At 63.7% G+C, this 13,036-nt stretch overlaps 2 protein-coding genes across 3 annotated transcripts; one reads left to right on the top strand and one right to left on the bottom strand.

Annotated features, from left to right (window-relative positions):
• The first annotated feature begins 597 nt into the window (after nucleotides 1-597).
• ECEL1 (endothelin converting enzyme like 1) lies at nucleotides 598-9,172 on the top strand. 2 transcript variants are annotated; one of them, XM_055817303.1, is made up of 17 exons: nucleotides 598-1,460; nucleotides 3,187-3,255; nucleotides 3,415-3,525; nucleotides 4,002-4,094; nucleotides 4,344-4,468; nucleotides 4,864-5,086; nucleotides 5,237-5,335; nucleotides 5,432-5,506; nucleotides 5,995-6,092; nucleotides 6,320-6,378; nucleotides 6,538-6,589; nucleotides 6,778-6,845; nucleotides 6,934-7,058; nucleotides 7,325-7,390; nucleotides 7,620-7,715; nucleotides 8,253-8,329; nucleotides 8,543-9,172. In XM_055817303.1, the coding sequence occupies exons 1-17, from the start codon at nucleotides 717-719 to the stop codon at nucleotides 8,640-8,642; spliced, it is 2,280 nt and encodes a 759-aa protein (XP_055673278.1). In that variant the 5' UTR covers nucleotides 598-716; the 3' UTR covers nucleotides 8,643-9,172. The 2 variants fall into 2 exon arrangements, with proteins under 2 accessions (XP_055673278.1, XP_055673277.1); XM_055817302.1 differs by having other exon boundaries at nucleotides 5,995-6,098.
• Nucleotides 9,173-9,289: 117 nt separating this feature from the next.
• Nucleotides 9,290-12,819, bottom strand: LOC101920540 (intestinal-type alkaline phosphatase). Its single transcript, XM_055817543.1, has 11 exons — nucleotides 12,689-12,819; nucleotides 12,030-12,146; nucleotides 11,807-11,922; nucleotides 11,386-11,560; nucleotides 11,060-11,232; nucleotides 10,837-10,971; nucleotides 10,675-10,747; nucleotides 10,446-10,589; nucleotides 10,145-10,336; nucleotides 9,896-10,006; nucleotides 9,290-9,807 (listed from the first exon to the last, which is right to left on the bottom strand). The coding sequence occupies exons 1-11, from the start codon at nucleotides 12,759-12,761 to the stop codon at nucleotides 9,545-9,547; spliced, it is 1,572 nt and encodes a 523-aa protein (XP_055673518.1). The 5' UTR covers nucleotides 12,762-12,819; the 3' UTR covers nucleotides 9,290-9,544.
• Nucleotides 12,820-13,036: the final 217 nt, after the last annotated feature.

Genomic DNA, 13,036 nt, shown 5'->3' with positions numbered 1-13,036 from the left:
AGCGCAACGTGATGCACCCTGACGCAGGGCCACAACCCGATCCAACCCACAACACCCCAACCCAATGCCTTCCCCCACGATAAATCTCCCCAAAGCCCCTCTTCCCCAAGCTACTCACCCCCCTCCATACCCCACCCAGAGGGACTAGCAGCCCCGTGCTCCCCCCCCCCCGCCCCCGCCCCCCCCCCCCAAGACCAGGAAGGGCCGTCATGGAATGGTGTGAGAATGGGCTTGCTGGACCACCCCGGACATCCACCCAATGTGGGTGCTCTCACTGGTGCACTGGGTGCCTGTGGGGTGGGTGTGAGGGATGGAGGTGTGCCAGGGGCTGAAACCCACCTGGCATCATGCAGGCAAGACCCTGCCCTGTCACCAGAAGGGCTGGCAGAGGGGACAGCCATGGGGTAGAGCTGTCAGCAAGGTCACTGGTGGCACAGGGGCCAGTCCCAGTGACACCAGTGGGGCACACAGGCAGGGATGGTGATGCAGGTGGTGATGACAGCAATAAGCAACCCCCCCCCGCTACTCCTTGCTCCTCCCAAAACCCCCCTCAACCACCTCCTCTGCCTTTTCCAGGAGCTTCCTGACTCACCCGGGCACTCTCCACCACCTCCCCGCAGCAGGCACAGCTCCAGTATGAATCGTAGGGTGTCTGAGCCTGCCCCCCGCCTACCTTGAGCCCCTAACTCCCGTGCTGCCTGCCGGGAGCCCCAGCCATGGAGAAGACCTACTCATTGACAGCCCACTACGACGAGTTTCAGGAGGTGAAGTATGTGAGCAAGTACCAGAGCGGCACCTTGCCCAACGGCTTTGCCCTCCAGCTGGGCACAGGAGCCAAGAAACGCCGTGGGGGGCTGCCACGCTGGAGCCGCCGGGAGGTCTGTCTGCTTTCAGGGCTGGTGTTTGCTGCGGGGCTCTGCGTCATCTTGACATGCATGTTGGTCCTCAAGTACCTGGCGGCTGAAGGGGACAGCTACTGCCTGGAGGGGTGCCAGGAGAAGAAGGCCTTCCTGCGGGCATCCCGCTTCCTCAGTGCCAACATGGATGCCACCATCGACCCCTGCCAGGACTTCTACTCCTTTGCCTGTGGTGGCTGGCTCCGGCGACACGGCATCCCCGAGGACAAGCTGGTGTACGGCACCATCGGGGCCATTGCCGAGCAGAACGAGGCCAAGCTGCGGGCGCTGCTGAGCCGCCCCGTGCGGCGCCGAGCCCCCGCCTCGGCCGAGAGGAAGGTCAAGGAGTTTTTCCGCTCATGCCTGGACCGAGCTGAGATTGACCGGCTGGGCCCACGGCCCATGCTGGAGGTCATCAGGGAGTGTGGTGGCTGGGATGCCCCCCAAGGCCGCAGGGACATCAACGAGCTGCTCTACAAGACGCAGGGGGTCTACAGTGCTGCTGTGCTCTTCTCCCTCACCGTCAGCCTGGATGAGAGGAACACCTCCCGCTACATCATCCGGGTGAGGGCACCCTGCCCCTGGGGCTGCCCCCACCCCAGCCACCCGCCTGCACTCGGGACACCCACCTGGTGCCACTGTCCTCACTGTGGTGGCACCAGGTGCCTGCCTGGTGTGTGACTTGTTTGGCTGCAGCAGGCGGCAGGGCTGGGGACAGCCCCCGTCCCTGGGACCCCTCTGTCTCCCCAGCATTGGACCCCTCTGTCAGCCGGCCCTGGGTGAGGGTGGCATCTCCAGGACAGGGCTGGGGACACGGGGACATACTGAGTGAGGCAGTGCTGCCCACCTGGGAGCTGGGGACAGTCCAGCAGGGCACTAGGGTCTCCAGAGTGCTGGCAGCCAAGCCCCTCACCTTGGCATTCTGGCTGCCATCTGTACACTGGGGGCAAACCCTGGGTGGTGACAGGATGACGCCTGCCAGCTGCGCAGCTCTGGGCCAGGGTGCCAGTTTGCCCGTGGCTTTATTGGCCTTCCCCACCCCTGCCAGCCCATGTCCCTCACCCTGTGGTGCTACCAGGGCATGGGTGGGCTTCGTCTGAGTGCCCAAGCCTCAAGCACCCTTGGTGGGTGCAGGAGTGTGGTGGTGGGCACGGTGGGGGCACAGCAATGGCACAGCGGGGATGCCATGGTGGGCACGGTGATGGGCATAGAGGGCCATGGTGGTGGCACAGCAGCAGAGGCACAGCGATGGCATGGTGGGGAGCGCGGTGGTGAGCACGGAGGGAACATGGGGGTGGGCACAGCAGGGCCATGGGGGGCTGGCGGGGGGGGACGTCGGCATGGGGGGTGGCACGCTGGGGACTGCAGAAGCACCGTGGGCGGGACAGCCGTGGGGATGAGCCGCCCCGATCCCTGTGAGAGGTGGGGGGTGGGGAGGGGGGTGTAGGGGCTGGGGCGGGGGGTGTGGGGTGGGACCGAGGGGTGCGCGGGGCCGGGGCGGAGGGGCCGCGCTGCGGGCCGCCCGTGTGTGCGCTAGAGGGAGCGTGTGTCACAGGGCCGGGCGCGGGGCGGGGGCGCAGGTGTGCGCGGGGTGGGCCGCGGGGGGCGGGGGGAGATGGGGGCGAGGGCTGGGGGGGGTGAGGGTGGGCGGCGGGCCGGGGTGTGGGGAGGGGGCGGGGGGTGGGCTGTACGAGTGGCTTTGCTTTTGTGGGAAACCAAGGGGGGGTGTGTGTGATAGGGGAGGGGGTGCAGAAGGGCTGGGGGTGCCTGTGAGGGTGCAGCTGTGCGCGTGGAGGGGGGACTGGTGGGGTGGGACACGGGGGGCGAGCCAGAGAGACAAGGGAAGGGGGTGTGTGTGCGTGTGTGCATGGGGGGCTGGGGCGTAAACTAGAGGGCGTGTGTGGGGGGAGCATGCCTAGGTGTGCATCGTGAGGGGTGAGCTACAGATGTATGTGTGCATACACGTATGTGCAAGCATGTTCAGGTGTGTGATGTGTTAGAGGCTGTGGCTGCAGCTGCAGGACAGCAGGGAGAGTGTGTGCGAAGGGTGGGGGTGCTCATGCAGAGTGGCTCATCCCTGCAGCTGCCTGCTGCAGCTCCAACATCCTCTAGCAGGAGGGAAACTGAGGCACAGGACCTGTCCGTGCCCGGGGCTGACCCACCACACTGCCACTGCATGGCTCCCGGGGCACCAGGGGCTCCCCGCAATATGGGGGAAGGTGAGGGGTGCCTTGCTCAGCACAGCCCCCCCTTCCTCTGATCACCCACTGCCCCCATCTCTCCCCCCTAGATTGACCAGGATGGCCTGACTCTGCCAGAACGGACCCTCTACCTGGGGCAGGATGAAGAGAGTGAGAAGGTGAGGGGGGGCATACTGATGCTATGGGGATACCAGGAGAGAGACCAGCACCCAGCGTGGGGTGGCAGACAGATGCCACCCCACTGCCAGCAGTGCCAGGGGCTGGGGTGCCCGCAAGGCAGTGTGGAGCGGCACTCAGCATCCTTTCCCTCGGCACAGATCCTGGCTGCCTACCGGGTGTTCATGGAGCGGCTGCTCACCCTTCTGGGGGCTGAGCACGTGGAGCAGAAAGCCCAGGAGATCCTGCAGCTGGAGCAGCACCTCGCCAATGTGAGGGGGATGCCCACCCTGGGCTTTGGGGTGCCCTTGCCCAGCTCTTTGGCACCTTAGTGGCAGATCTTTGGGGACCTTCATGCCTGGTCCTAAGGGACATCATCCCAATCCCCTTGGGAACTTCCCCTCCCAGCCCTCGGGGATCTTCACGCCTGGTCCTTGGGGATCCCAGCCCCTTGAGGACCATGTGGTAGATCCTCAGAAATCCCAGCTCCAACATCTTGACAACCCCCAGTCACAGCCTTCGGGACAACCACTCCAGCCCTTGGGGATTGCCATGTCCAGTCCTTGTGAGCCCACCCCAGGCCCTTGAGGGCTCCGTGTCAAGCTCTTCGGGACCCTATGACCCCCCTCAGGGCTCCAGTGGGTAGGGTCGGGGTCAGTAGTCCCTCTTGCCCTGGAGGTGTGCCCCATCCCTCTGCCACCCCCAAGGTGGGCAGCAGGATGGTGACAGCTGTGCTCACCCCGCGTAGATCACAGTGTCTGAGTACGATGATATGCGGAGGGATGTCAGCAGCATGTACCACAAAGTGACCCTGGGAGAGCTGCAGCGCATCACCCCCACGGTGAGTACCCCTGATGCCCAGCCTGCCACACCATGTCCCCCATCTCCCTGTGCCCCACACTTGTCCCTGTCCCCCTGCTCCATGCCCTTGCTTCCCCACTGGGTAAGTCCACTTGAAGGTGATGACTCCACTCTGCACTTTCCTGGGTGGGAAGGGGTGGTGGGAGGCTGGAAAGCTTGGAGGGGCTTCCTTCCAGGTTGGCATGGAGAGGGGGTCCCTGTGCCCCCCTGATGGTACCTGCCCTGGCAGCTCAAGTGGAAGCGCTTGCTGGACCGCATCTTCCATGACAACTTCTCAGAGGAGGAGGAGGTGGTGCTGCTGGCCACTGACTATATGTACAAGGTGTCCGACCTCATCCGTGTGACGCCCGGCAGGTGAGGGGGGACGGCACCCCCTGTGCCCCCAGCACCTTCCCCAGCCTGGCAGGGGGTTGGTAATGGGGGTGGGCACAGGGCATCTGTGGCTGGTCTCCCCCTTCCCATCATCCCCATCCTGGGGAGGCCAGGCTGGGCACAGGGACCTCAGAAATTTCCTAGGTGAAGGGACAGATGCGAGCCCCACAGCACCCTGGTCATGCCTGGCCACCCCCCAAGCTAGAGGTCACCAGACTCATCACACAGCAGGGAGGGACACAATGCCAGCCTGTCCCCGTGCCCCCGTGCCTGGTCCCTGAGCAGGGGTGTCCCCACCCTAGTGCACGCTCCCCACTCTCCCTGTGTGCCTGGGGACATGCCCAGGGAGGGGACCTGATCTTGCCCCCCGACACCAGGATCCTTCATAACTACATGCTGTGGCGCATTGTGGTGGTGCTGAGTGAGCACCTCTCCACTCCCTTCCGTGATGCCATCCACGAGCTCTCCAAGGAGATGGAAGGCAACGAGAAGCAGCTCGAGCTGGGCAAGATCTGCCTGAGCCAGGCCAACAAGCACTTCGGCATGGCCCTGGGTGCCCTCTTTGTCGAGGAGCACTTCTCCTCCGCCAGCAAAGCCAAGGTAGGTGATGCTGCCTGTGGGCACGAAGCCACTGTTCCTCCCGCTACCTTGCCCAGATGCCTAGTGCCACCAAGCACCCCACCGAGGGCTGTCTGGTGGGGTGACGGGTGGTGAGGATGTCATGCCAGCACCCACGGTGACCCACCACAGGTGCAGCAGCTGGTGGAGGACATCAAATACATACTGGACCAGCGCCTGGATGAGCTGGACTGGATGGATGAGGAGACACGGAGAGCGGCCAGGGCCAAGGTAGCGGCCCCCAGTGTGGATGCTGGCCCTTGCCCCTGCCATGGCCTGAGGGCACACAGGATGGGGGCCTGACCCCACCGCTTACTTTGCCTGCAGCTTCGATACATGATGGTGATGATTGGGTACCCTGATTTCCTGCTGAAGCCGGAGGCCATTGACAAGGAGTATGAGGCAAGGGGTGGCCCAGGACCAGGTGGGGGCGTGGGCACCTGGAGGGGCAGATGGTCCCCACATTTGCTTCAGGGTCTGCAGAGACCAGAATGGGGGGAAGCCACCACAAAACAAGCCACCTCCTGGTAGCTTGTGCCCAGCACTTGCATGGTCACAGCCATCTGGGCAGTGCCGTACCATCCCCGGGGTCAGGAATGACATCTCCTTCCCTACATTGCACCCACCAGAGTTCAGCCCCATCCTCAGCAAGGGCTGGGGGTGCCCACATGGCCCAGAGACCCCACGGAGGTGATGGAGATGCAGCTGACAATGTGGGCACACAGCTTGGGACATTACACGCTTTTGTCACATCCAGCCCACAGCCACAACCCCACAGCCTCTGTCCCCACGGCTCACGGGGCTGGGAGGGCACCCCAGCCCTGCTCCCTGCGCTCTTAGGGCTGGCTTTTGGGGCTGGCATACGTTCTGATGTGGCCGTGCCCTCCCAGTTTGAGGTGGATGAGAAAACCTACTTCAAGAACATCCTCAACAGCATTGCCTTCAGCATCAGGCTCTCGGTGAAGAAGATCCGGCAGGAGGTGGACAAGTCTGCGTGGGTATCCCCATGCCCTAGGGGGAGAGGGGGCATGGAGGGCAGAGCATGGCCCCACCAATGCCCGCTGTCCCCATGCCTGGTTGCACCCCACAGGGTGTAGGCGGGAGGGCACCGGGAAAGCCAGGAATGTCCCCCTATCCCCTAGCTGTTCAAGGGGGTGACATTTCCGTGCCCCCCCCAGTGCCCCCGCAGCCTGGCACCGCTGTCTCTCCCTGCAGGTGGCTGCTGCCTCCCCAGGCGCTGAACGCCTACTACCTGCCCAACAAGAACCAGATGGGTGAGGCATTGCCCAGCCCCCCGGCTCGGCCTGGGGTGGGGGGTGTGAGGAGGGCCTGGGGTGGGGGGCACAGCGCAGGGTCCCCTGGCACCAGGTAATGCTGTGGGTGGGTACAGGGCAGGGTGCCCCCCCAACAGCAATGCTCTCCTGTGTCCCCAGTGTTCCCTGCTGGCATCCTGCAGCCCACCCTCTACGACCCCCAGTTCCCGCAGTGAGTGTGGGGCTGGGGCATGGCCGGGGGGAGCCAGGGCAGGGGCTGGGGCTGGGGTATGTGGCTGGGGACAGGGGTATGGCTGGGGGGTGCCAGGGAAGAGTATGGGGGTGTCAGGTCCTGGGGTCACCACCATCCCTGCCAGCACCAAGATCTCCACCCTCGCACCTCTGCTCCCTGCCCAACAGGTCGCTGAACTATGGTGGGATCGGCACCATTATCGGGCATGAGCTGACCCATGGCTACGACGACTGGGGTGAGTGACCCCCCCACCTCATACCAGGGTGGGAAGTGGGTGGGCTGGGGTCCCTTGGGACTACTGGTGGTGGTGGTTGCCTCGGCAGGGGGACAGTACGACCGGCACGGGAACCTGGTGCACTGGTGGACAGAGCGGTCATACAGCAAGTTCCTGAAGAAGGCACAGTGTATCGTCAACCTCTACGACAACTTCACTGTCTACAACCAGCGGGTGAGACCCCCTCGCCCACCGGGCAATGCCCCGGCACATGCTGCCCTATGGGGGGGGTCCCCGCCGCTCCGTCGCTGGGGCTGGGTACCTGCAGGAGAGCATGGCTCTGCCCTGCCCAGCACCGAGACCCAACAACTCATCACACCTCGAGCTGGGAAATGGGTGGGGGCAACTGAGGCAGAGCCTCGGTGCCAGGGTGAGGACGGGGGGGTGCCTGGCTGGGGAGGACATTTCTGCTCACCCCATCGTCTCTCCTCTCTTGGCAGGTGAATGGCAAACACACGCTGGGGGAGAACATTGCTGACATGGGGGGGCTCAAACTCGCCTACTACGTAAGTGTCCACCCACCCTGGCGTGTCATCGCTCTGGCAGGACCATAGGGTGGCTGCTGATGCCATCCCCACTGAGTGGGCAGGAGACACTCCCCCAGCCCCATCTTGCTCCCTGCAGCAGGGAGTGGGCATGATCCTGCTTGCTGGTTTCTGAGGAGTTTGGGGGGGAGGGTTGGGGCAGGTTTAGGGGGATTCCCAGGCCATGCTGAGGGCACCCCTTGTTCTCCAGGCCTACCAGAAATGGGTGCGAGAGCATGGCCCCGAGCACCCCCTGCACCAACTGAAATACACACACGACCAGCTCTTCTTCATTGCCTTTGCCCAGGTAAGCCCCTGCCCTCCCCACATGTGTCACATGCTGGGGCGGGGGGGGTTACCCGGTGTGAGGCAGGTGGCCCAAAGGGAAGGAGTTATTGCCCTGGGGGACCTGGTGCCTATGGCCAGGAGCTGGGCTCAGCTGATCAGCAGGTCCTGGGCTCAGGGTAGAGGGCTCAGCCCTGCAAGGAGCACTCTGTGCTGCCCTGCTGCTCCTGGGGACCCTACAATAACAAACGTGTCCCCCCTATCACCTCCAGAGAACCCACAGTAACAAACGCACATGACTCCAAACTTCTAGGAGACCCTACAGCCAAGCAGCTCACAACCCCAGGAGACCCTACAACAACAAATATGCCTCCATGCTCTCCCAACCCATCTGTACCACATACACAGGCTCGCAGGGGACCTACAATAAGAGCATCGCTGCCCTAATCCCCTAGCAGCCAGAATGGCCTTTGTGCCCCAGGGGGTGCCAGGACCCCATGGACCCTGGCAGCTGCAGTGCTCCATCCAGCTCACCCACGGGAACCTTTCTCCCCTGCAGAACTGGTGCATCAAGCGGAGATCCCAGTCCATCTACCTGCAGGTGCTGACGGACAAGCACGCCCCAGAGCACTACAGGTATCGCCTGACCTTCCCCACGGCTGGTGGTGCCATGCAAAGTGGGGTGGGCACCCTTTGGGGTGCTGGCACCAGCAGGTTTTGGGTGGATATGCCTGAGGCAGGGGATGGGGTGCTGCTGGGGTAGGCAGGTGCCCCAAGTGGTGTGCGTGACAGAGGTGGGGGGGACAGGGGGTGCCCAGCTCTGAGTTGCCCCCTTCTCTTTCCTGGCAGGGTCCTAGGCAGCGTCTCACAGTTTGAGGAGTTTGGACGGGTTTTCCACTGCCCCAAGAACTCGCCCATGAACCCGGTGCACAAGTGCTCGGTGTGGTGAGGCCGTTTCTCCCTGCAGCAGGCTGGCACACCCCATCCCCATCCCTGCCTGACTCCCACCCTGTGCCTGCTCCCCACCTCCCCCATCTCCCCTTCCTACTCTCCAGGTAAAAGGGGCACCCCCAGGTGACACAGGGGGTCATCCCCCCAAAGACTGGCAACACCAGAGGGGTGGAGGCAGTGGGGAGACAGAGGGTGGGCATGAGCTCATGCCCAGAGGCAATCAGCCTCCTGCCCATCTCCTTCCTATCCACTGCCCAGTGCACTGGAGGGCCCTGAGTCCCCACGGAGGAACCAGGGCACACCCAGGCGCTCGTCCACCCCGTCTTCCATCCACCCACCTCAAATCCTTCCCCCAGCCCAGCACCGGCTGGGGCAGGGACAGTGAACCAGAGACTGTGGGGCTGCCCCACACCAAAAGACTCCCCGTGCCTGGTGCCCTCCCCAGCATCCCCCATGCCAGCCCCATCCTGTCCCCGCAGCAGCCCTGCCGGCCGTGGGGCGCAGTGGGCAGAGCTTGGGGCTGGGCGATGCCAGCCTGCCCGGGCAGCGCAGGGACACGGGCGCCCACTGTATTTTTCGCTGATGTTTCTGGTCAATAAAGCACTGGATATGCTGGGTGGGTGCAAGGGGCTGTGGCTGGGGGATGGGCAGCAGTGGACAGCACCCACCCGTCGCACGACACGCCTGTCCCACCAGTGTCACACCCCACCTTTATTAATCACCGAGTGCCCTGTGTGAGTGGCACTGGCCCACCCCGTGCCTGGGATGTGGTGCCTTATGGCTGCCGCATCCAGACCAGGGATGCTCCAAAAAGCTGCCACCCGCCCGCGCGTGCCGCAGCCACGGGGAGCAGGATCCCCTGCGTCCGGCAGTGCTGTGGGGTGCCCTGGGGCCGCGGGATCAGTGGAAGAGGGGCAGGAGGAGGGTGGGCAGGAGCATGGCCAGGGGGGTGGCACGGGTGCTGGGGGCAGAGCCCCGCTGGCGGCAGGCAGTGTAGGGCTCGAGGCAGGCGGCGTAGGCCATGACGTGGGCCACGTAGGTCTGCTCCTGCACCCCGTGGAAGAGGTGGGCCATGGGGCCTTTGGCCAGGATGGCCACGTCTTCACCACCATGGGTCTCTGAGCTGAGGAGCACGGCTGCCTGCTGCAAGTAGTCGTACCGCGCTGGGGAGGGGGAAGAAAGGGGTGAGGGCAGCAGCGCGGTGGTCCTGAACCCTGTCCCACCACCTGGCCACGGTCCCTGTGCCCTCACCAGCTGTGTCCTCATCCACATCAGTCCGGCTGGTGCCTGGGTAGCCTGGCCCATTCCCGTAGAGGATGGATGTGTAGTTCTTCTTGTCACTGGCTTTGCTTGGGGCCAGACCTGGGGGAGGGGGTGACGAAGGGGGGATCAGCCAAGAAACTCCCATATCACCCCTCCGGCCGCAGCCAGGGTGCCCTGGAGCCAGCAGTGCCCAGCACAAGACCATGCCCCAGTCTTGGTGGCTGGGCAGAGCCCTACCGAAGATGGAGGAGCCACGCAGGGTGTAGCCACCAAAGGAGAAGACGTGTGAGTGGTCAGCGGTGACGACGGTGAGTGTCTGCGCCTCGTCTGTCAGGGCGTTTGCCCGCTCAATGGCCCGGTCAAACTCCACTGCCTCTGTCAGTGCCTTATGGGCTGTACCATCGTGGTGGCCGTGGTCAATCCTGCCGCCTGCAGACAGGTGCCCACAGTGGGCTGGGGACTGATGGCAGCACCCCCACCTCTTACCCACACCCCAGGATGCGGGACCCCCCCCTCGCCTGCCCCAGAGGCACTGGGCCTGACTTATCTTCCACGAAGAGGTAGAAGCCATTGGGGTTCCTGCTCAGGATGGTGATGGCTGCTTCCATCATCTCAGTGAGTGATGGGTCCAGGGTGGTGTCACGCACCAGGTTGTACTTCATGTCCGCGGGTTCAAAGAGACCTGGGAGGGGACACGTTGGGGACAGTCTCAATGTCTGCATGCATCCCAGTGGCTGCTGGGTCCTGGTGCATGGAACATTTGTTACCCATCAAATAGTTCACACTGGGGTCAGCAGCAGCAGCCAGCAGCCCTGTCCTGTTCCAGACGTAGCGGGCACCCTGTACGCAATTCCCACAGGGGGTTAGTGGATGCCTGGATCTGTGCTTGGGGGTGGTGGGCAGAGGACTGTCCCCACCACGTCACCCACCGGCCGTGCCTCCAGCCACATGTTGATGAGGTTATTCCCATCCTCACGTATCCCATTCTGGCTCCTGTAGGTGGGATACTCAGGGTCCGGTGTCCCCACAGGGGTCATGTATTTCCGACCGCCCCCCAGGATCACCTGGAGGGGATGAGATGGGTGCAGTGTTAGTGGGAGTGCGAGCAGGGGGGGTGGCCCTGCTCCCCCTCTCCCACATGTGGATGCTCACATTGATGTCAACGTTGTGGACCAACTGCCAGGCGATGTCCTCGCAGCCCTGTTTGCGGGCATCCATGGGCATGCTGGCATCCGCGTACCAGTTGCGGTCCACCACGTGGGCATAGGTCCCCGAGGGCGACGCATGCTGCACCCGTGTTGTTGTCACAATGCCTACTGCCTTCCCTGCCACCACCCCCCCAGTCAGGCCCTATGAAGGGCAACACGGGGTCCCCCACCGCCAAGCCCTGGGATGCTCAGGGAGGGGGAAGAGGAGCAGCCCTGGCATGACACCCCTTGTCCCCGTGGGTTCCCCCCTAGCCCTGCACGCCCTGTTACCGGCTTTGCGAGCTCGCTCCAGCACTGAGATCACCTCGTTGCCTGCAGTGGTGTTGCACTGCAAGTGGCGGGCGGCTGCGCTCAGTCCCACCGTCTTGTAGTTGCCCTTCACCCCGCAGAGGTAGGCTGTGGCTGTCCCCGCGCTGTCGGGGACCTGCCGGTCCACATTGTACGTCTGTTGAGGACACACACCAGGCTCAGAACAGGGGGCAGTTGGCAGAAGCACCCAGCAGGATGCCTCCCCAGCACCCCTTGCCATGCATGTTCACCCACCTGAGGACAAGAGCGGGATGGGCAGGGATCTTATGCATCCCATACGTGCATCCCTGGGGTGCTTTTGTGCCAGCAGCCCCATGGGCATCACTGTGGCCCCATGCCCAGCGTCACCCTGCCCCCATGCACAGTGTGGTGGGGTATTTACCTTGGAGAGAGCCACGTAGGGGAAAGCATCCAGGGCGAGGGGGGTCTCGGGGCCCAGGTTCCCCTGCTCCTGCCCCTTTAGGATGCGGGTGGCCGTGATGGTGGGGATCCCGAATCCTGGTTGAGGAGGGAGTGTCCTGGTCACTCTCTGCACCAGGTGGCCTCCCTGCATCCCACTCCACAGGGCACCCAGCTTGCCCACCAGGAGTGCCAGCAGGACTCACCATCCCCAAGGAAGAGGATGAGGTTTTTGGCTTGGCTTATCCTGGGCTGGATCTTGAAGGAGGCTTCGATGGCTGCAGCTGCCTGCTTGTTCCAAAAGGATGGCTTCTCCTCCTCCTCTGGGACAGGGCAGCACCCATCAGTCCCAGCTCACCAGCACCTGCACCGCTGGGGCACCCATATCCCTGGGGTACCCACATCCCAGGGTTATTTACTCCCTGGGCATCCCCACGCTGGGGCCTCCTCTAACACAGACTGAGAGGGTCAGGGTGCTGTTTGAGGCCGGAGGAGACCATGTGGGCTTGCACCCACTGCCCGTCCCAAGGGCCCTGGGGCAGGGAAGGAGAGAGGCAGCAAAACCAGACACACTGGGGAGTGATCTGGCAGGTAGGATGGGGCCATGGTGGTGGGTGGAGCGGGCACTTCTCCCAGACACTCCCAGCACATAAACAAGCAGGAACCTGACCTCACAGGGGAAAACTGGCTCAAAGACCCCAGAAAAGCAAAGGTAACCACCATTAATCCTGGGCAGCCCCTTCTCCCCTCCCCAGCCGTGCCCTGTGGCCAGCCAGGCTGGTGGGGCTGGTGCCCTGCCAGGTGCCCCGCTTCCCCAGGCACCCACTGCAGCCAGCCGGACACCCATCCCTATCCTTGTTCCCACCTGGGATGGCGGCAGTAGTGCTGATCCCTGCCCAGAGGCCCAGGCACAGGGCGAGGGGTGCCAGGAGCTTCATGGTGAGATCTGGTAGCCCAACACCGCTGGCAGTGACTGCAACTCTAGTAGATCTGGGAAGGGACTTTGGACCAGGATCAGCCCTTGCAGGGTGTGTGGAGGGGTTTGTCAGCTGGCACAAAGGCCATGGGACTGGCTGCTGGCACCTCCTTGGCACACCACCTTATTGCTGCTGGGGGACAGACAGACTTGGGGTGCAAATCGATGCAGGGGCAAGAGGATGGCCAGTGGCCGGCAAGCATCATTGCCTGCCCCAGCTACAGTGCTGCAGTGCCA

Source organism: Falco peregrinus, chromosome 12 (assembly GCF_023634155.1).
Source record: "Falco peregrinus isolate bFalPer1 chromosome 12, bFalPer1.pri, whole genome shotgun sequence".
Lineage (NCBI taxonomy): Eukaryota > Metazoa > Chordata > Aves > Falconiformes > Falconidae > Falco > Falco peregrinus.
The sequence above is the reverse complement of the archived record's forward strand: the minus strand, read 5'-3'. Positions and strand labels throughout refer to the sequence as shown.

What these genes read in the sequence shown, in the direction of transcription:
- ECEL1 (XM_055817302.1), top strand. Translation starts at nt 717, where the DNA reads ATGGAGAAGACCTACTCATTGACAGCCCACTACGACGAGTTTCAGGAG. An exon ending in GCCCAACAAGAACCAGATGG is followed by an intron (nt 6,379 to 6,537) that starts GTGAGGCATTGC and finishes CTGTGTCCCCAG; the next exon opens with TGTTCCCTGCTGGCATCCTG. An exon ending in CCATGGCTACGACGACTGGG is followed by an intron (nt 6,846 to 6,933) that starts GTGAGTGACCCC and finishes TTGCCTCGGCAG; the next exon opens with GGGGACAGTACGACCGGCAC.
- LOC101920540 (XM_055817543.1), bottom strand. Translation starts at nt 12,761, where the DNA reads ATGAAGCTCCTGGCACCCCTCGCCCTGTGCCTGGGCCTCTGGGCAGGG. An exon ending in CCTACGTGGCTCTCTCCAAG is followed by an intron (nt 11,561 to 11,806) that starts GTAAATACCCCA and finishes TGTCCTCAACAG; the next exon opens with ACGTACAATGTGGACCGGCA. An exon ending in TCCACAACGTTGACATCAAT is followed by an intron (nt 10,972 to 11,059) that starts GTGAGCATCCAC and finishes CATCCCCTCCAG; the next exon opens with GTGATCCTGGGGGGCGGTCG.